This window comes from Gopherus evgoodei, chromosome 3, assembly GCF_007399415.2.
Source record: "Gopherus evgoodei ecotype Sinaloan lineage chromosome 3, rGopEvg1_v1.p, whole genome shotgun sequence".
Lineage (NCBI taxonomy): Eukaryota > Metazoa > Chordata > Testudines > Testudinidae > Gopherus > Gopherus evgoodei.
In genome coordinates, this window is record NC_044324.1 from 199764365 (window position 1) to 199786999 (window position 22635).

The 22635-nt window shown below is 40.9% G+C and overlaps 1 protein-coding gene across 7 annotated transcripts in view; it reads right to left on the reverse strand.

The window, feature by feature from the left end:
- The window catches only part of PPP4R3B (protein phosphatase 4 regulatory subunit 3B), a 103929-nt gene that overhangs the window by 76944 nt on the left and 4350 nt on the right, over window positions 1-22635 (reverse strand). For 6 of the 7 annotated variants that reach the window (XR_003999772.1, XR_003999771.1, XM_030557802.1 and 3 more), the window contains exons 3-4: window positions 16662-16760; window positions 4634-5257 (exon numbers count right to left, since the gene is read on the reverse strand). Coding sequence is in view for 5 of the 7 variants with exons in the window: in XM_030557802.1 (XP_030413662.1) it covers window positions 4634-5257; window positions 16662-16760 (723 nt within the window). In the remaining 2 variants the exon portion in view is untranslated. The remainder of the gene's footprint in view (window positions 1-4633; window positions 5258-16661; window positions 16761-22635) is intronic. The other variant, XM_030557804.1, reaches the window with a different exon arrangement.

Below are 22635 nucleotides of genomic sequence, written 5' to 3' on the forward strand. Positions count from 1 at the left end.
CCCAAATGAAATAAGTTATAAAAGCAAAAGGACTTTTCTGATGGTATGACAGCCTCTCCCGTAGGGCATAGTACAACTATGACAGTTGGGGTGTGATTTTTTTCCACACTTCTAACCAAGGCTTTGCTGGCATAGCTGTTTAAGTGTAAACCAGGCCTTAGAGCCCCTTAAAGTTATGCAACATTAAAGTCATCTCCTCTGACATAACTCGCTAAGTAGCCAGTTACACCTTCTAACACCTTTCTCCAGCTCCTCTGCATGCAAGTTGTATAACTCTTCTGAGTTTGACCCTATGAGCCTAAGGGAGACTTAAAGAGTCTAAAAAAGTAACACATTGAGAAAACTAATAATGTAAGTTTAAACAAACCAAACCTGTACTGTTACACTTGACTGACTCACTTCTGAATTTGGCCTGTTGTATTAGGACTCCTTATGCTAAGAAATATATTAGATTCAAATTATTCTCCAAGGCCACTGACTTACACAGTACAGCAGTGCTAATTACCCACTAACATTTACAAAATGATTTTGAATTGAATTAATTCTGAAAATGCACCACAAAAAAGAAGACATAATTAGTGCGCGTTATCTGCACTATAACTGAGCAATACCTAGTATCTGGTGGTATTTCTCTATTTAGCAAAGTTCTATCCAAAGTGAATAAATAATTCAAAGACAACTTCAATAAACATCCTTTATAATTTTTAATTTAAGTTTACTAGGTTAACCAGAAGTAGTGAGGAAGGCAGTTGGAGCCGCTTCTATGATTAGCTTTAGAAATTAACTCCTGAATTTTAAAGCCTGTTCACTCTAATGAAATTCACACTTCATTCAAGTGAATGAGGCTGTCAGAAACTCAGCAGCTGGGTCAACTTATAAAAAAGAAAAAAAAAAAAAAGTGTTCTCCAGAGCAGGCACAGTAAAAGAAAAAATCATTTATTAGTCCTCTCCACTACTGGGAAAGGCCTCTCTTGTCTCAAAGAGAAAGGTGTCCAACCCCCTGCTCAAAGCAGGACTAACCCCCAGTAAACCATCCCAGCCAGGGCTTTGTCAAGCCAGGCCTTAAAAACCTCTAAGGATGGAGATTCCACCACCTCTCTAGGTACATCATTCCACTGCTTCACCATTCTCCTAGTGAAATAGTTTTTCTTAATATCCAACCTAGACCTCCCCCACTGCAATGTGAGACTATTGCTCCTTGTTCTGTCATCTGACACCACCAAGAACAGCTGAGCTCCATCCTCTTTGGAACCTCTCTTCTGGTAGTTGAAGGCTGCTAGCAAATTCCCCCCTCATTCTTCTCTTCTGCAGACTAAATAAGGCCAGTTCCCTCAGCCTCTCCTCATAAATAATGTACTGCAGCCCCCTAATCATTTTCACTGCCCTCCGCTGGGCCCTTTCCAATTTGTCCACATCTTTTCTGTAGTGGGGGGGCCCAAAACTGAATGCAATATTCCAGATATGGCCTCACCAGTGCTGAATAGAGGGGAATAAATACTTCCCTCAATCTGCTGGCAATGCTCCTACTAATGCAGCCCATGCCGTTAGCCTTCCTGGCAACAAGGTCGCACTGTTGACTCTCATCCAGCTTCTTGTACACTGTAATCCCCAGGTCTTTTTCTGCAGAACTGTCGCTTAGCCATTGGCTAGGCATTTGTCCTTGTTGAACCTCACCAGATTTCTTTTGGCCCAATCCTCCAATTTGTCTCAGTCACTCTGGACCCCATCCCTACCCTCCAGCATATCTACCTCTCCTTCAAGCTTAGTGTCACCCATGACCTTGCTGAGGGTGCAATCCATCCCATCATCCAGATCATTAATAAAGATGTTGAACAAAACTGGACCCAGGACCGAGCCTTGGGGCACTCCACTTGATACCAGCTGCCATCTAGATATCAAGCCACTGAACACTACCCATTGAGCCAGACAATCTAGCCAGCTATCCCCCTTATAGTCCATTCATCAACTTGCTTGCAAGAATTCTGTGGGAGACCGTATCAAAAGCTTTGCTAAACTCAAGGAATATCATGCCCACCGCTTTGCCCGTATCTGCAGAGCCAGTTATCTCATCACAGAAGGCTTGGTCAGAGATAACTTGCTCTTGGTGAATCCATGCTGACTGTTCCTGATCACCTTCATCTCCCTCCAAGTGCTTCAGAATGGATTCCTTAAGGACCTGCTCCATAATTTTTCCAGGGACTGAGACAAGCATGTCTTTACTACACGGGGTAATGGAACAATTTAGATTTTTCCCTCCTGTGTGAAGGGATTACTTTCATTCACACAGATCTTTAGCAGCAGCCACCATCACCATCCTGATGTGGAACAGGTGGCTTATGGAAAGTAGCTTTTAAAATATAATCATGTTAGTGTGCCCCACTTGTACAAGTAGCCAGGTTTTGAAATGTGTGCAACTACAGTTATCATCTAATTTTACTTAAAGAAAAAAAACAATCAAGTAAACTTAAGACTGCAAAATTTTCATTACAGCAGTTAAAAGTAATGGAGAAGTGACAACATATCAAGGCCTCAAGCACTCTTCAGGGGCCAGTAAAGAAAGGAGTTAATCAGAACAGGGATCAGAGTTTTCTGTTAAGATGCAATCAGACTTTCACAAATAAGTTGATGAAATCTAAATTGGAAAAACAGCACACAGACAGAGTTTGGAGGTGGGAGAAAAAAGAAATACAGACACTCCCTGACTTACGCAAGATGTTCTGGAATGGAATGTTTGCATAACTTGACTTTTGCATAAGTCGGAAACATATCTCCCACCATTACACAAAAACACACTCCTCCTTTCTAGCTTACGGAACTTTTTCCGTAAACTCGGATTTGCGTACGTCGGGTTTACGTACCTTGCAGAGCGTCTGTAAAACAAACCAAAAGAAACCTCCCCAATGACCCCAATGTCCTGAGATGGTGTCTCAGAAAATAAAGATAAAAATGAAATGAAAGCTCTGTAGCAAGATCGCATATAAACAAAAATAGAATGAGGGAGAAAGATCTCTCTTAAAGGGAAAGGTGTCTCAAACCCAAATTCTTCTTTTTATTTTTGAGTTTCTTTAGGCTACCAAATCAGTTAACTAATGTCAAACTTAACTAAGTCTGAGACGTTCATACAATCCACAACCTAAAAGCAAGCAATTCCCTTCATATATATATATTATATATATATACACATACACACACACACACTTTTCTCTCAGTGTTCTGCTTCACTTTCTGGGAATTTCACTCCCCACACCATCCCTTATGCCTTCCTCCCTCTTTGCTCTCTTTCTGGGATTTTCATTGATCCCTCACTTTCATTAGTATATCTTCTGATTCCCTTCACCTTTCCTGGAGACTACCCATGCCCAGAGATTAACCAGTTTCACCCTTTGAGAAAACCCTCTCTGCACAACGGCCTAGAGCAGGAGCAGAATAAAATCAGTTAGGTACCTGTCAGTTTTACTCTGGTGCTAGCATAAAACAATAATAAAATTTGGATTGCAAAATAGAGACTACCCATAATTTCATGTGAAGCATAAATGGCCTTTCACCAAAGCACTGCCTCTGGTACTTCCTGGTGGTGCTCCAAACTATTCTTCTAGTACTTCTGGCTAGTAAGTGTCTGATAAATGTTTTTAAGCCCAACAACAGTTTTGCTTTTATTATTAAATACCACTATGGGGCACTGATGTCAAGAAGCACTAATCAAATTAAGTTGATTGTTATAAAGCAGCGGTTCTCAACCAGAGGTCTTCCAGGAGGTACAACTCTTCTAGATATTGGCCTAGTTTTACAAAAAAGCATAAAAAAGCACTAGTGAAGTGAACACAAACTAAAATTTCATATGACTTGTTTATACTGTTCTATATACTATATTGAAATGTAAGTAGAATATTTATATTTGTCATTTTATAATTATATGGTAACAATGAGAAAATAAGCAATTTTTCAGAATACTATGCTGTGACATTTTTGTATTTTCATGTCTGATTTAGTAAACAAGTAGTTTTTAAGCAAAGTGTAACTTGGGGGTACGCAAGACAAATCAGACTCTGAAAAGGGTACAGTAGTTTGGAAAGATTGAGAGCTACTACTGTAGAGCACTTGGTGCCACAAATGAATAGCACTAATGTAGATAACATGCTCAGAAACATTCCTGCTATACCTATTACAAATGAGGGATTAATGATCTGCTCTGAAATTATTTTGTCACATTGAAGCGTTGCTATCCATAACTATAAGAGAAATAAAACTGCATGCTATCCAATGAAAACAGTTTCAAATGCATTGTAATTCACTCACAGACTGAAGACTACACTATAGATGTGTGTAGGTTATTATAGTACCTCTAGTCTATTCACCATTTTCCACTGCAGCATTTTGCTATTTATCATCAGGTTTTTGAAGTCTATGATATATTACAACCATCTGAACTGTATTTTAAACTCAATTTTTATGCTTTTATGTCATATAACTAACATCTGTTTAAAGTGTGGGGAAGCACCAAGTATACTGTGCAAACAGAACGAAAGATAAACGTGATTAAATGACACCGAAATAAATATGTACAATTAACCTCAAAAATCACAATTGGAAGTCTCAATTTACAATCCCGTCCTACCTCCTTCTATTCACTTACCTGCAACATACTGACAATCTCAACTTTGTTGAAGAAAATAAAGGAAGTGAGGGTAGAAAGAAAATTCTCTTCAAAAACTGACGGTGTTGGCAAGATGATGTCCTGAATGTATTGTACCCGGTAAGTCTGATGAATCTTTTGCCTAAGTTCAGAGTCTGTTATAGGTATAACCTCTTTAAATTTTGCTGTTTTGGTCAAGAACTCCCTGTGCCTTTTTGGCTGAGCCAAAGCAGGGTCGTACTCGAGGCATCCCACAACATCCATAATACACTCATCAGAAAACATTACCTCAAACAGAGTTGCTTTATTGAGGAACAAAATTCCTCTAATAATTTCATACAAATGATGTAAACCTTCAGTGTTCTCTAGATTCTCGCAAACCTGGAAAAGCTGCAATAGTTTTTTAATGTAGCCTTCATTTTCCAAGGCAAGCGCTAACTTTTCTCTACGGATGGGTGAGGAGAGAACAGAGGTAACTAGGTCAGCAATCTCTTCAAGTTTGTTGAGTTCACAAGTAGGAAGATCAATCAAATGACTAGTTTCAGGCATTTCTTCAAAGCGTTCTTCTTCTGATTCATCAATAAGGTCCTGTGTGACTTCCACTGACGGATCTTTACCTTGAACCTAAAATTGGAATGGAAACAATTACTGTCTTATCCCAAAAATATACCTAGACATACAGAAAACGTTCAAATTGGTAATATATAACTCGTATAATTATATAAGGTAGAACCTCAGAGTTACAAACACCTTGGGAATGGAGGTTGTTCATAACTCCAAAAAATCATACTATAGCAGTTTTTTCAGAAGTTTACAACGGAACATTGACTTAACACAGCTTTGAAACTTCACTATGCAGAAGAAAAGTGCTGCTTTCCTTTTTTTTTTTTTTTTTAAGTAGTTTAGGTTTAACACAATACTGTGCTATATTTGCTTTTTTTTTAAATTTTAAAAAAATTTGTTGGTGTCTCTGTTGCTGCCTGATTGCATACATCTGGTTCCAAATGAGGTGTGTCATTGACTGGTCAGTTCATAACTGTTCAATTTCTACTGTAGTGCCAACAGCTTGCTAGGCACTTTACAGCCATGCATGAAAATAAGGTCACTGCTTTAAATAATAATCATTTAAAAATTCTATACTTATTTCAAAACAAGGTAACTTTTTAACCTTTACAAAAAGTTCTTTGCAGTTCCACTGAATAGTCGTATTATAGAATTAAAATGTTCAAGAAGACAGAGATAGTGAAGTTTATACAGTATTCATATAATGAATACCATAAAAAGAACAATCCTTTTTTGTAAACTGGGCTAGCAGAAGCACTAGGGAAACCCAATTACTAAAAAACAACTGTTTCCATTCCTATTTTGGACATTGGTCTGAACGTGACTTGAAAAACAAACAGAAATAAAAGTCTTAAAAATACAAGTGCAATCTCAGACAGCATTTGAATTATGTAACTAGGAATACACTTCAAATATTTAACGTGAATACTATGACTCCCACGGGAATTCTGCACCACTATGCAGGGCAAAATTTGCGCAGAATTTCCTTTTCCTCCCACAGAAATGGGCTGCAGAGCTGCTGGTCCCACAGATGTGAGTTTGCAAATAGAAGATGCCGACAGGAGGGAGGGGAGGGGAGGGGAGGGAAAGGGAACTCTGAGGGTTCCCAACAGCTGCAGTAATGAGCATGCCCTGAAGGAAGGAGGTGGCGTGCAGGAAATGTAGTATAAGCCCAGGACCCAGAACCAGCCTGTTTCTCCTTCTGAATCCTGGGCTCTGGTGGGCAGGAGACTAGCGTGTCTGGGCTGTGGAGGGACCCACGGCTTGGCTCGGGGCGGGGGCGGGGGAGGGAGAGGAGGAGCACAGATGGGCTCTGGGGAGGTCTGGGGGAGCATGCAAGTCTCTGGGCTGCGGGGAGGGAAGGGAGCACAACTGGGCTTAGGGGGATAAGGGATGTGTGCAAATGTCTGGGCTGGAGTGGGGGGTCCCAGCAGCTGGGCTCTGGGGAATAAGGGTCTGGGAGTCTGCCTCTCCTGCTGGGCTCTGTAGGGGAGGGAGCAGACAAACAGGAACTAGGTTGTCATAGGGGCTTCCTTAACGCTCTACTTCTTCGGGGAATGTTGTGTCTATTGTTAGAGGCAGTTGCTGATAGGTATTTTGAAATAAATTACAAAGTAACTGAAATTGGCATGATTATATAATGCTATTTTGACAAAATATGAAGAAGTTTGCTGGATTTTAAAATACTGTGCACAGAATTCCCCCAGGAGTAGTACTATACATATATTAAGTGAGATCTATGAATGGCTTTAATTTGGCTGTGTAAATGCAAAGTCTTGCGTATTCTCCTACACTTCCTTCTCTCCCCATGCAAAGTCTGTTCTGCAGTAGGCATTCTCCTGCCTACTGGAGTTCTAGTAAAAAAGACTCAGCAGGGGCTGAGCAGAAAAATACTTAGCTAAACAAACTCAGGGTATCCAAGATATACAAACTGAAGTTGTATGGAAGAGCTGTAAATCCTAAAAACTTCAGTGTTTAAAATGGAAATATGGAAGGTCACCCACAGCAGCACTATGAGATGCTGTGAAGCAAAACTTAATTTGTTCATTATCCACATAAAAACTTACATAGGACTGTTTTATACTAAACCTAATTATAATAAACCTAAATAACATAGCACAATTCTTCCAGCAGCGCTTTACAAATGGTTTTAAAACATGTGTGAAGCAACTAATAAAGAGACCAACAAATTCAGTTGTTGAGAGGAAGTCTTCTAATAAAGGTGGAGCAGAACTGTTCTCAACAAATGCGTCTAAAAGCAATCATTTTACTGGTTTTACCTGATATCAACATGACAGCGATCCCTGGAGAGGCAGCAACTAACTATTCCTTGACATGCTACATAATATGAGGGGGAAAGGAAAGAAGGAATACCAGGGAAAGCAACATTTTAAAAAGTGCAACAGAATGCTTAATATTAATTGAGAATGGAGAGGAGTTCTGTTTTCAAATGGTCTCATTCAAAAGGTCTAAGACTGATGTTAAGTCAGTGGGTCCAGATTTATTTCCAGAGGAAGGTCAGTGATTCCAACTTGACTTTTTGTGCCTATGATCCTGAAAACCCAGATGAGCTATGTTGACCATTGCTCAACTTTTGATAAATCATCCAGTAAATTATTAGTCATAAGTCTGATCCCACTTGCCACCAGGGATCACATAGCATAGACTGTTTGGGATGGGCAGGAATAGAGAGACAGCAATTTTAGGAGGTAGTAAAACTAAAGGATTGTCCACACAGGAAATTTACTGGCATAATTATACCAGAATAATTCCCTGTGTGGACATTCTTATTCTGGAAACGTGTCCACATGGGGAATTATACCAATAGAACTATAGCGGTATAATTATATTGATAAGTTTCCCCATGTAGTCAAGCCCTAAGACACAAGTGAAGCTTCACTTAACACTCATTCAGATGAAGGGATGCAGTTCACATCTCTCTTGGGGTAAAATCCTAGTCCCTCTTTGCTAGGGATGTGATATTCTGGGAGAAGTCTATGCCACTGTGCACATGCAGAATTCATGTCCTGCACAGAATTTTTTTCCTCTGCAGAAAATACATTCTGACAGAGAGGTACGAGTTACGCCTTTCGCCCACCAGGGGCTGCTGTGGCACCAGACCAGAGGGCAGCCGCTCTAGAGTGGGATCAGCCCCAGCTGTGGATAGGAAAGAAAAGAGGCTGTGTTCCTCACAGCACCCAGCCTGTTGGGCAAGGTCAGAAGGCCTGGGCTATGGGGGGAAGGGGGGGATGAACAACATGGGGTACACGGGGGTTCTGCAAGGTCACAGACTGGGGTTCAACAGGGCTAGTGGGGGGACAGATTTGGGCGAGGGCTGAATGAGAATGGGGGTACAGGATAGGGATGTAAATGGTGTTTAAAAAGTTAAACGTTTAAATGATTAAAAATATGTTGCTTTGGGTATGTCTACATCTACAATTTTGCAGCGCTGGTTGTTACAGCTGTATTAGTACAGCTGTATAGGGCCAGCGCTGCAGAGTGGCCACACTTACAGCAACCAGCACTGCAAGTGGTGTTAGATGTGGCCACACTGCAGCGCTGTTGGGCGGCTTCAAGGGGGGTTCGGGGAACGCGAGAGCAAACCGGGGAAGGAGACCAGCTTCGCCGCAGTTTGCTCTCGCATTCCCCGAACACCCCTGCAAACCACAGGGAAGGAGACCTGCTTGCTCGGGGATTCGGGGAACACGAGAGCAAACCGCAGGGAAGGAGACCTGCTTGTTCGGGGATTCGGGGAACGCGAGAGCAAACCGCAGGGAAGGAGACCTGCTTGCTCGGGGATTCAGGGAACGCGAGAGCAAACCGGGGAAGGAGACCTGCTTGATTACCAGAGGCTTCCTCAGGTATGCTGGGATACCTGCTTATTCCACGGAGGTCAAGAAAAGCGCTGGTAAGTGTCTACACTTGATTACCAGCGCTGGATCACCAGCGCTGGATCCTCTACACCCGAGACAAAACGGGAGTACGGCCAGCGCTGCAAACAGGGAGTTGCAGCGCTGGTGATGCCCTGCAGATGTGTACACCTCCTAAGTTGCAGCGCTGTAACCCCCTCACCAGCGCTGCAACTTTGTGATGTAGACAAGCCCTTTAATAGTTAACTGATTAAGCAGCTGGCACCTGCTCCAGCCAGGCAGCGCCTGCTCTGGGGTTAGTGGTTAAGGCGTGTTAACCGGTAAGCATTAGTCTTACTGAGTAACCTTTTACATCCCTAGTACAGGGCCATATGGGGACAGAGGAGAGGTGGCAGACTTGGGGTGTAGGGACATCTAGGGACAGGGGGCAAGGGTGTAGGGTCACATGGGGGAAGAGGGTGGCTGTGTGGGTGGGCAGGGCCACATGGGGAGGAGGGCAGATGTACCTGACTGAATGAGAGAGGTTAGGAATCAGCCAGGGTCTGCATAGGGGAGGCTGTCTAAGAATTGCTCTTCCCCCCAAAAATCTGTTCCATACTTCTTCTCCCCCCCCCACACGCCCAGCAACTCTTCAAGTTCAAACCCAGAGTCCTTCCCAGCAATTACTTCCCTGATCCTCAGCACCTCCGTTACCCCTGATTCCCCAAGCCTTTGTACTGCTATTAAGGGGTGCAGGAAATATGGTTCTGTATTGTAGTTTAAACGCATTATTACTCAAAAGTTCTGTATTCATATGCCTAGTAAGGAATCACATTGTCAAAAAACATTTCCTGAATTTGCTGTCTGCACTGTTACAGACATACTTGCTGACAGGTATTTTGAAATAAGTTACCAAAGTAATTGAAACTGGAGTGATTATATTGTGTAATTTTGACAATAAGCAGAATTTTAAAATATTGTGCACAGAATTTTTAAGTGCAGAATTCTCCCAAAAGTAACCATTTCATACCACTGAACATTTATGAAAGTACTTTGTAGTTACTACTAATCTGATCCCATTCACGTAACTAATTTCTTTTGCAATAAAAGCCAAGAATGGTACTCTACTATTTTGAGAGTGCAAAGTCAGTAGTACACTAAGTCCTGCCCTTTCCATGAACATAGAAAAACCCAAAAGCTCTATCTATTCAATAAGCTGTAATAATTTCTGCCTGTGTACTTACAGTAATAGTTGAGAACCATAAATATACTGAGAATAAGCCTTAAAACACCAAAGATAATGAGCTCAGAAAAATAAACTCAACCCCATTAAACACAAATTTGCCCAAGCACTGCATCACTGGTCAGATTGCAGGGGGAGAGATGGTCCCCTTTCACTCTAACACATAGTCAATAGCAGGCACAGCGGATACTTAAGTCATCTTCAGCCTACAAACGCAAAAAACCTAGATAAGCATTATTCTAAGTGAGTATTAACTTTACATCATTTTATTTCACTTCTACATTGTAACAGGATTTCAATAGATTTTGTAGCACGCACAGAAGTTACAAAACTGGATAGGGCTATTGTGATCATCTCTAGTCTGACTTCTTGGGTAACACAGGCCATAAGACCTCCCTGAATTAGTTAACATTTGAACTAGAGCATCTCTTTTGGAAAAATATCCCATCTTGATTTAAAATATGTAACTAGGAGGTTACACATTTTATTGTTTCTGTAGGCTGAGCTAATTGCACACTAGGCACTCCTAGTACCCTCCATTCTCCCTGACAAGATTGCTGAGAGCTACTCTCCTGCCCACTATTTCAGGGACTCACTGCAACCCTCCCAGCCCCACCTCTCATTCTAGGGCCTCTGTGTATATCCCATTCACCCCTCCCTCAAGCCACAGCTTCTGCACCCCTCCCCATTGTTCCTCCCAGGTCCCTATTTCCCCCCCATGCAATAGGCTCTGATCCCCCACTTTCAGGGCCCCTCATCCTTCCCCTCCATAGCTGAAGATTTGTGTGCTCCACCCCTTCTTCTCCTTCTCTCTCTCTCTCTTTCAGGGCATCAATGTTTAGAACTCAATTGGGACATGGGCAGAGATAAAATGAGGGATATTCTTATGCTGGAATGTGTTAATTTATACCATCAACTGATTCTTTGATCTATGGAGAATTATAGAAGAGGTTGATATTGCGGTTGTGCTAACCATATGTTAAGGACTCAGTGTGCCCCCTCATTTCCCCCCTTCACTTTTCATCAAAATAAATAGGGTGCTCAGAATAATCCCTGAAATTTTGGAATTGATCAAATACAGCATTCAAAAGTTACTGCGTTACATCAGAGAAATACCATCTAATCGAGTGTAAAGAAAAAGATTAATAAAATTCAAAAATCACACATCATAACATGATCTCTTATTAACTTTATCAATTTGATGCAACTGAAAAGGCCAATGTAAATCTCAATCTCAAAACAGGTTTTTGATGTAAAGTTTGCTTCTTCTCTTGTATTGATTTTACAATGGTGTAATTCCATTATCCTGTTACTCCTGTCTTATAACTGTAAGTGACCAGAACAAGTCCTGCAAAATCTAAATGATCTATGTATGATAAAACCCCACTATCAAGGATTATGAGTAAAATGCCAAGTGTTCAATTCACATTTTCAAAAGTAACTTCTGCAATTATGAGTCTAAGTCTCATTGGAAAAAAAAATGTACCTTAGCCTAAGCGTCTACATCATTTTTGAAAATGCAACTTAGGTCCGTTTAGAAGTTTTACTCTATATTTACATTTGAATAATGCTGTAATAGCATCAGCCACCTTCCCCATCCCCCCTCGTGACCAGAGGTGGTTCTGCACTGCCCTGATTCAGTTTCCCCTCTTGCTTCCTTGATAACTCAAAAAGAGGCTTCCACAAGTCCAATAATAGCCCTTACTGGGGTCTGGTTTTATTAACAAAGTTCCAAAATGAACACAGAAAGGCCTTAGCCTGGGCACAGCCCTTTCTCCGTGAGATACTCTCTCTTCCTCTGTTTTCTAAATCTTTAGAGAAGACAAGTCCTGGCCTGTCTTCCTTACTTTTTCCCCAGAAGAAAACTAGAACTTCCAACTGGTTTTTTCTCCCAAGCCACTTCAGGAAACACTTTCTCTCCATGGAACTTCACTCACATTGTACTTCTCCTTTGGCTGTCCAAAAAGGATGTTATGCTGCCACCTCAGAGGCCTGGTTTAGTGACATGACTTGATCCACCTGGAGTGGCAAATCAGCTATGTCACAGGTAGGCAGACCCACTTCCCTTTAGTAGGGCCAGCTACCCAGCAACATTTACAAAAATTTGGACTTCCATCATGAAAAATAGACACCTCACTCAAAATAGTAACAAAGACCTAAAATATTAAGCACGTTACATACTTTCGACATAAGTTACAATGGCATGAATAACTTGTTAGTATGGCATTAAAAAACCTGAAAGCTTAGCTGTCTTTTGATATCTAAAGAGCACATACAGAAATGTTTATAAAAATAAGAAGTTTCATAATTAAAGATTATTATAATATGAGGCTATCCCCCTATAAGCCTGATCCTGAGACAGAAGTTAGATGCACATAGAATGTAAGTTAATGAGGTAATACACAGAACGCACCTCTGGATGAAGACTGGTGGCTAGATCCTCTGATCTTTGTTACAAAGAAGAGTTAAATAAAAGTCAGTGAGTCTATACTGAACGGATCAAAAAATTAACACGGTTCGCTGATTATTCGTTATTATTTCATTTACTCCAAGAAGAGAACTGAAAAGTAATCTGAAAGTGGACTGAAAGGTTGCTAATACTTTTAAAGACTATTACATGGACAAAATAGTCTCTTCTGCAGTAACATTTAGGGTCTAATCCTGCAATGTGTTGAACTCCCTCAACTAATAGCATGCTCCCTCAACCCACAGTCAACAGTCACTACAAGAATTATTTTCTCCAGAAGTGGTAAACAGCACTGTCAAAATGCTGCATCTCCCACCCTGATATTAATGTATTTCTTGGGGAATTCTGCACCATTGAGCAAGCGCAGATTTCATGTTCCCCACAGAATCATAGATTCTGCTGGGGAGGTGCTGCAATTACACCTGTCACCCACCAGGGACTGCTGTGGTGCCAGAAGAGAAGGCAGCTAGCTCACTGCTGGAGCAGCCAGCTGCAGAGAAGGAGGGAATAGAGGCTGCCTGCCTCAGAGGACCTTGCTTGCAGGCTCAGGTGAGGAGGCAAGGGACATGGAGGTGTGGGGATGTGGAAGAGGACAGAGAAGGGCACAGGGGCCTGCTGGGGGGACAACAGCAGGCCTTCAGAAGGGTTAGTGGGGGTATAGTCTGGGGTGGGTTCACCCCACTAGCTCCTGTGGCAGCATTGAGCCAGGAGCTGCGTGGGGGTGCAGGGTTAGGTGGGGGAGGGAGAAGGAAGTGAGGGACACATGGTGATGGGAGCAGATGTGCCTAACTGAATGGGGGAGGCTTTCCAATTCCTTACCAATCCCCCTACTCCACACACACAACCCCCCAAAAAAAACAAAAAATACACACAAAACCCTGTCCCGTTCTTCTCCCACCCATAACCAACAACCCCTCAGATTCACTCCCAGGCTCCTTCCCAGCAATTACTTCCCACTCCATCTCCTCTGTTACACCTGACTCCCCCAAGCCTTTGCACAGCTTCTGAGGGGTGCGAGATCTACATTTTTTTTAATTGTAGTTTGAATTATTATTCAGAGTTCTGTATTAATATGCCTAGTAAATAATCTATTTGTCAAAAAACATTTCCTGAATAATTTTTGTTGTCTGTACTGTTATAGACATATTTGCTGACACATATTTTGAAATAAATTACCAAAATAATTGAAACTGGTGTGATTTATAGTGTGTTGGTTTAATAAAATATGCAGAATTTAGCAGAATTTTAAAATATTATGCACAGATTTTTTAATCATAGAATATCAGGGTCGGATCCAACCCACTGCTCAAAGCAGGAGCAATTCTCACCTAAATCATTCCAGCCAGGGCTTCGTCAAGCCTGACCTTAAAAACCTCTAAGGAGGGAGATTCCACCACCTCCCTAGGTAACCCATTCCAGTGCTTCACCACTCTCTGAGTGAAAGTTTTTCCTAATATCCAAACTAAACCTCCCCACTGAAACTTGAAACCATTACTACTTGTTCTGTCATCTGCTACCGCTGAGAAAAGTCTAGATCTTTGGAACCTTCTTTCAGGTAGTAGAAAGCAGCTATCAAATCCCCCCTCATTCTTCTCTTCTACCGAATAAAGCATCCCAGTTCCCTCAGCCTCTTCTCATAAGTCATGTGCTCCAGCCCACTAATCATTTATGCTGTCCTCTGCCGGATTCTTTCCATTTTTTCCACATACTTCTCGTAGGGTGGGGCCCAAAACTGGACACAGTACTCTAGATGAGGCCTCACCAATGTCGAACAGAGGGGAATGATCACGTTCCTCGATCTGCTGGCAATGCCTCTACTTAACCGGCCCAAAATCCCGTTATCCTTCTTGGCAACAAGGGCACACTGTTGAGTCATATCCAGCTTCTCGTCCACTGTAACCCCTTGGATTTTTTCTGAAGAACTGCTGCCTAGCCATTCAGTCCCTAGTCTGTAGCAATGCATGGGATTCTTCTGTCATAGGCGCAGGACTCTGCACTTGTCCTCGTTGAACCTCATCAGGTTTCTTTGGGGCCAATCCTCTAATTTGTCTAGGTCCCTCTGTATCCTATCCCTATCCTCCAGCGTATTTACCACTCCTCCCAGCTTAGTGTCATCTGCAAACTTGCTGAGAGTGCAGTTCACTCCATCCTCCAGATCATCAATGAAGATATTGAACAAAACTCGCCCCAGGACCGACCCTTGGGGCACTCTGCTTGATACCAGCTGCCACCTAGACATGGAGCCATTGATCACTGCCCATTAAGCCAGATGATGTAGCCAGCTTTCTATCCACCTTATAGTCTACTCATCCAGGCCATACTACTTTAACTTGCTGGCAAGAATACTGTGGGAGACCGTATCAAAAGCTTTGCTAAAGTCAAGGAACACCACACTCACTGCTTTCTCGTCATCCACAGACCCAGTTATCTCCTCACAAAAGGCAATTAGGTTAGTCAGGCATGACTTGCCCTTGGTGAATCCATGCTGACTGTTCCTGGTCACTTTTCTCTCCTCTAAGTGCTTCAAAATTAATACCTTGAGGACCTACTCCATAATTTTTCCAGGGACTGAGGTGAGGCTGACTGGCCTGTAGCTGCCCGGATCATCCTCTTCCCCTTTTTTAAAGATGGGCACTATATTAGCCTTATTCCAGTTATCCAGCCTCCCCCCCCCAACAATCTCCATGATTTTTCAAAGATAATGGCCAATGGTTCTGCAATCACATCCACCAACTCCTTTAGTACCCTCGGATGCAGCACGTAAAGCCCCATGGATTTGTACTCATCCAGCTTTTCTAAAATAGTCCTGAACCACTTCTTTCTCCACAAAGGGCCGGTCACCTCCTTCCCATATTGTGCTGCCCAGTGCAGTAATCTGGAAGCTATTCTTGTTCGTTAAGACAGAAGCAAAAAAGCATTGAGTACGTTAGCTTTTTCCACATCCTCTGTCACTAGGTTGCCACCCTCATTCAGTAAGGAACCCACAGTTTCCTTGACTTTCTTCTTGTTGCTAACATATCTGAAGAAACCCTTCTTGTTACTCTTAACATCTCTTGCTAGCTGCAACTCCAAGTGTGATTTGGCCTTCCTGATTTCACTCCTACATGCCTGAGCAGTATTTTTACACTCCTCCCTGGTATAAATTATTGGTGCAGAATTTCCCCCAGGAGTAATTAACGGTTCCTACATTTAAGGAAAACTCCAGGGTAAACAATTTGGTATATAAAAGATATTTTAAGCCATATCTAACAACAAGGAGAGTAAACCACTGAAGACAACAGTTAAATGCCAAAAATAAAAATGGATAATTAAACAAAGATTCCAGCTTGACAATCTGATATGCAAACTAAGAGTGAAAGACTTAGCTTTCAACATTAGAAAGTAATGGTTATCAGAGTTTCAATGATGGAAGGTAAGTTCCATATAGTTTTTGCCCATTTATTTTGTTGAACTTTGAAATAGACTTCAAAGGTTTCTAATGGAAAAGTTGATTATTTCAGTCTTAATTTCAAACTTTACCTCTTCTAGGAAGTATAATTAAAATGCCTGCTGAAAAGAGACAAACAGCCCCAATCCCTGAAGAGAGATACTGGAAAGTGGAAAGTACAGAATTTATATTTTATTTAATATGTGCTGTCTTTGAAAAAAAATCTATACTTTCTATCAAACCAAAGCTGCCTTCTGGGAATTAGCTGGAACTGAAAAGATGGCTCTAATGGGCAACTGAGCAGCTACAGGCATCAGTGTCAACAACAAAGAATCAGAATTACTGTATCAGGCAACTGAATCCTAAGAATATAAACATGCAGTAATACACTTAATTTTTAAAACAAAGGTATGGCACACATAACAATGACACAGGAAGCATCAAAATTTGAAAATTAGAATTTTAAAAATTAACTGTACCTGGCAGATTTTTTCCCAAATTTCATCGCAGCCAGCTTTTTCTTGAAAACTCAGCGCTAAATCATAATTCTCTGCTTCTGACCAAACAATCAAGGTGTCCTATTTAAAAATAAATATTTGTGATTTTCAAAAAAAAAAAAAAAAAATTTCAGGTGCAATACAAAATAGACTGAATGCCATACAAGGATGCAATTACTACTTCAACTGGCATAAAAACTGTCAAGACAGAATGACATATCACATCAAGGAGGATGAAATTACCAGTTCTGCTTCAAGTATAAAACTCTTCACAATCTCTGTGAGAAATGAAAGGGGGGGCGGGCGGGGGGCGCTCCCTTTTATGGACACCCAGACAGACAGCTAGCTATAAAATCCCCGTTAGTAGCTACTTGCTTTACCTGTAAAGGGTTAAGAAAGCCCATAGTAAAAGGAAGGGAGTGAGCATCTGACCAAAGGAGAGCCAGTGGGAGGGCTAGAACTTTTTAATTTGCTGGGGGTGGGGGGGTGGGAAAGAGAGACACAAAAACTTCCCCTTTGTCTGTCTGTGGTTGTTCTCTAACCCTAAAAAGCTTTAAACCAGCTATGAAAAATCATATCTATCTGAAACCACAGATATGTAATTACATCAGGGAATGTCTAGGTAAACGTGATTAGATTTCTCTCTCTTATTTCTTTATGGCTTGTGGACTCCTCTGTGCTAACCCCCAAATGCTTTTGATTTGCTTGTAACCATCATGCTGGACCTCAAAAAATCCATTCTTGATGATTAATTATTATATTTGCTCTTTTTAAATCTAGCAATAGCCTAAGTTCCAGATGTATTTTTTTTTTTTGTTTTTAATATTATTTACCTTTTTTCAGAACAGGATTGGGGTGTTTTTTTTTGTGTCCTGAGAGGTTTGTGCATATGTTGTTTAATTAGCTGGCGGCAACAGCTGATTTCCTTTGTTTTCTTTCTCAGTTCCTCTCCTGAGCAGTGGGGGGTAAAAGAACTTGAGGGTACCCCACAGGGAGGAATTCCAAAGTGCATATTCCTAGGAGTGGGTTTTTATGTTTTGTTTTGTTCCTCCCAGATGGTGGTACCATCTACCCATCCAAGGTCGGAGAAAACCTGTAACCATGGGAGTTTAATACCAGCCTGGAGTGGCCAGTATTAATTTTCAGAATCCTTGTGGGCCCCACTTTCTGCACTCAAAGTGCTAGAGTGGGGAATCAACCCTGACAGTCTCTTTCATGTCCTAGCACCCAAAACAGAATTTGATCAAATCTTGTTACTCTTATAAATTCAGAATATACATGGAAGACGACGTAGTATTCCTCCTCTGAACAGAAATACCCTGGAGGTAATTGTAAAGATGAATTATACACGATAGTAAACAATGTATTTACAATATGGAAATGAAAAAATACACACACAAATATGAGATTACATTTATATTTCAGAGAACATTTAACACAATTTGGGAAATAATTCCATATGTTCCAAATTTATAACTTTAAACCAAAGAAACAAGGTAGATAAAAATATTTTTTTTTAAAAATCGGATTTAAATACTTCTTTTTAAATAAGCCTATTTAAAATTAAATTTGCAATTATAGCAACCTTTGTTATGGTTTAAACTCACTCTATTAAAATAACTTTAATTAAAAAAAGCAGTAAAGTTTTAAAGAGAATTAAATGACTGAACTAGCAGAAGCCCCTGTCTCCTGAAGTGCTAAACCAGCCTTTGATAGCAACAGCCCTTCTTCTGAAAGAATATTTTCTTCATTTCAGTTTATTTAATTAGTTCAGTTCAATTAGCTCATTCAACACTGAAAACTAATAAGAAGTTGAGAAACCTGGAAAACGGGTTTTCCTTTATGAATAAAAAGACTAGTTATGAGAGAATGAGAGCTACTAGTTCTAAAATCTCAAAGCACACAGTGACAAGAAACAATCAGTTCAATTCATTAACTGCAGATAAGACGTCCTGTGTTAAAACATGTATTTAAAAATTAATTTTTTTTAAATGGATCCAGCACATTTAAGATATTTTAATTTAGCTAATTTTAAAGTTTAAGATTTTCTTTTGCATTTTAATTGCATTCAAATTCCCAAATAGTACTTGACACAAAGCACAAGTAAAAATTAATGTAGTAAATTAAAAATGCATTATTCATTGTTTTCTAACAAAAAAATTAAGAATCTGAATCAATGAAATCAACTGTATAATGACTTAAATAAATGTGTACACATATAGTGTTTCTTCCTGGTTTGCAGAAAGAAATACCATATTTAGCACAAAGGTTATATTTAACTGCAACTGAACATATTTTCATGGTTACCAAGAGAACCAACCTTTCCTTAGGAAAATAACTAAAAAAGTACAAATGCAAAATACGATTAAAACTAATAATTTAAATGATGGTTAAAATTGCTTTGATTTAAATCAATCCACCTGTGAAGAGACAAGCCTTTTAGAACCAGAAGTTTATAAATTGTACAATTTATTTTTTTTTTTAAAAGTTAGTCATTAAGTTACAACAAGATGATACTGGAGTTATGTATTTTTATTCAGGATTTGTCTATATAAACATCAAGTTCATGGCACTCTGCAGTGTAAATCTACCTCACACTAGCCAGCTGTGCCAAGCCCTAAGTGCCCAGGTAGAGTGCAGTAGCTGGGTCCACAAGTTCCCTAGTGTGCTGGCAGGATAAAGTGCATTAGAAAGTTGATAGTATGAGGCAGTTCAAGGTAAATTTACACCCCAGCTTGTTGCTAAGTATTCATACAGATAAGCCTCAGAGTACCACTTGATTTTTTTCCTTCATAATTAGTCTTCCTGCCCACATGTTGGCAAACAGTGAACTCAAAGGAGTAGAGGGATCCTTAGAATTTATTGGATAGATTCAAGGAAAAAATAATCCTTGCAAAAGTTTCTCGTTATGAAGACAAACTTTCAAGAGGGCCACATCCAGCCCTAGCTAGAATCAAGCTCAACTCCACTGACATCCATTTACAAAAATGCTAGCTACTTTATAAGGAGACAATGCCTAGTTTTGCTTGGGTTTTTTGTTTGGTTGGTTTTTTTTGGGGGGGGGGGAAGGGTGTTGTGGTGATAATAAATATTTTATGATGTGGAGATATATATTAAGAAATTGCAACTTTGAAGACCAGGAAAAAGAAACAGGCCTTCTAACGGTAGGCAAGCAAAGAAACTTATGCAAAAGAAAATAAACAGTTTTGCAGTTTAACTACATACTAAAATTTAGGGTTGGTAATACCATATAAAGTCTCATCTCTGAATTAATAGTGACCAAAACTCAACATGGGGAAAATCCAAACCAGGAAATTGAGGCATCTTATAGCGTTTCTCCCTAGTAACTGCTTGGGGCAAACCAACATGATGTCTCTCTCAGTAAAACAGGTTGATTGTTTGACCCACAAATAGATGCCCCAGCAGAGACACAGTACCAGCCACAACTCTTAGACCAGACCTGGCCTCCATCCCATGGCAGCACAGATCCCTGTGAAGCCATGGCAGTTCCCCCTCCTCTGGTCATTAAGCACTTTCCAAAACCCTATTTGTGAGGTGTTCCAGTATAAAGTGGAGCCATCACCACAAGACACTGCTGAATGGGTCAACATTATTTTTGGTACATTACTCTCACAGGGCTAAAGTAGATGTTTGCCTACAGTGTGTTTGACTTCAATAGACTTTATTGCCTTGAATTAGGGCTTCTCTTTTGGGGAAACTTTACCAGTTAAACTGGTATAATTCAGACCAATACAGTTAAACCAGTATAGTTATAATGGTATAACTCACTGTATGCACACACTTATTCTGAAAGCTTTTTCCTGTTTGGTTTAAATTACTTCCAAAGTGACATCAGCTAAACCCAAAAAGCCATTTTTGCTCCGGAGAGTCCACACACGGAATTAAACTAGTAGAACTATATGCAGGGCTTACCTACACTGGCAAGTTTCTGCACAGTAATGCAACTTTTTGCATTCTAACTGCAGAAGTGTAAACACTGCCAAGCCACTTTGTGTGCAGAAAATCCTCAGTTGCAACACTGAAAAAAAAAAAAAAAAACAATCTCCCCCCCCCCCATGAGAGCTGTAAAGCTATTCGCGCAGAGGCTCCAGCGCACTACTGCCAGTGTAGACACGTGATTGCTTTCTAAACTGTAAGGGGCCTCCTGAGCTGTCTGATAATACCTCATATGAGGGCTCTGCTCATTGGTTTAAACTTGGCTGCCCTGGAGACATGCACCCCTCCCCTTTCAAAGCATTGTTTCTGACAGCCCTGGTGTCCTGTGCTGATCTGCTCCGGGACACAAAGCAAACCATTAATGTGGAATGCTCGTGCTGTTGAACACAAGAGGCATGTGTATATAAGCCTCTCACATCTCAGGACCGGTTGCTTCTTGCCGCTGTCTGAACTTACAAGACAGCACACTCTGTCCCCCAAAACACATTCCCCCCCTCCTTCATACACACACTCTCCCTGTCACACACACTTCCCCATCCCGCACTTCAGTTGAAAAGCAGTTGGCAACGTCGTAGGATGCCCATGGAAAAATGGGATTGGGAAACCTGAATCATGTGACACTGTGCCTGCCCCATGAGGCAAACCCTTCCCAAAGCATCCTGCGGTCAGTTGCACAGTGGGATAGCTACCACAATCCATAAAGACAGCAGTGCATGTGCTTCAGCGTCACAAGGACCACGGCATGGACAGTAGTTTAGATCCAGCTTTTAATAAAAGTGGTATAACTTGTGGTGCAGAAACTTGCCAGTGTAGACATACCCTAAGTTTAAATTTATACCTTTCTTTAGCTTATACTAGTACAATTTTATTGTGTAGACAAGACAGACATTGCCAGTTAACTTGAGGTACTTTGCACATTTCTAAAGGCTAGTATGGACACCCCACACACATCTTGATCGAGGCTCTAAGTGTTTTTGCTTCATCCTATGGATCACCTGTAGCCTGAATTGTCCAGGGAGTTTACAAAAAAAATCACTTCGCAATTAATTCATGGTTAAAAAAAAGGAGGGAGGGGGCAAATGCATCTCTGGAGAGTCTTCCATGGGAATGAAAAGGAGAAAGGGAAAGAATGCCATAGAGCTGGCACAGCTCCTCCCTGCCTTCATGTCTCAGAAGCACCTGATCTAGCTCTCCTCTGTGCATAGAATAGAAAAATGATCAAGCCCTTCACCATTTAACAGGTGTTCATTATGTTGAAGGCCACCTATTTAGTCCCTGACAGATTCCTCAAAATAAAGAGAGCACACAACTACCATTCTTAGGCCACCTCTACACAGTGAGTGCTACAGTGGCATAGCTATGGTGCTGCTTCTATGTATAATGTTTTTTTCTGTTGCTGTACTTATTCCTAAGAGGCAGTCACTAGGTTCACAGAAGAATTCTTCCTAGCTGCGTCTATATCAGAGGTTAGGTTGGCATATCTATGGCTTTCAAGAGCGAGAATTTTTGTCACCCCTGAGAGCCAGCTATGTCGACCTAACTTTTAATTAAGGGCTTAGCATAGTTGCCAAAGACTGAAGAGGCACAGAAACTTAATTACTTTCTCATCTTAAGAGAAGGCTTGCCTTCAATGCCAAGTTAATTCAAGCTGAAGCTAGAGTGTTGCCCCTAATTTGGCCCTGATTCACACACAAAAAATCCTTCACTCAAGTACAGTGCTGCCATTAACTTGAGTTGGCGGGCACAACAGGGAGTATAGGTTAAAACCCAAATGAACACAAACTGTCAGTTGCTAACATGACCACTTTGAAGTGTGGATACAGGCTAGTGCCACTTAAATGCAGCTAGTCTTCCAATAATTTGCACAATCCCCCAGCTATCTCCTCTCCACCTCTGTATGCAGCCTGTGGGCTCTTCTTAGGGTGGAAAAAAACCCAAAACACACTGCTGCTTTCTCATGGGAAAAGTCAGTACAAAAATGCCCAACACTGCATCTTAT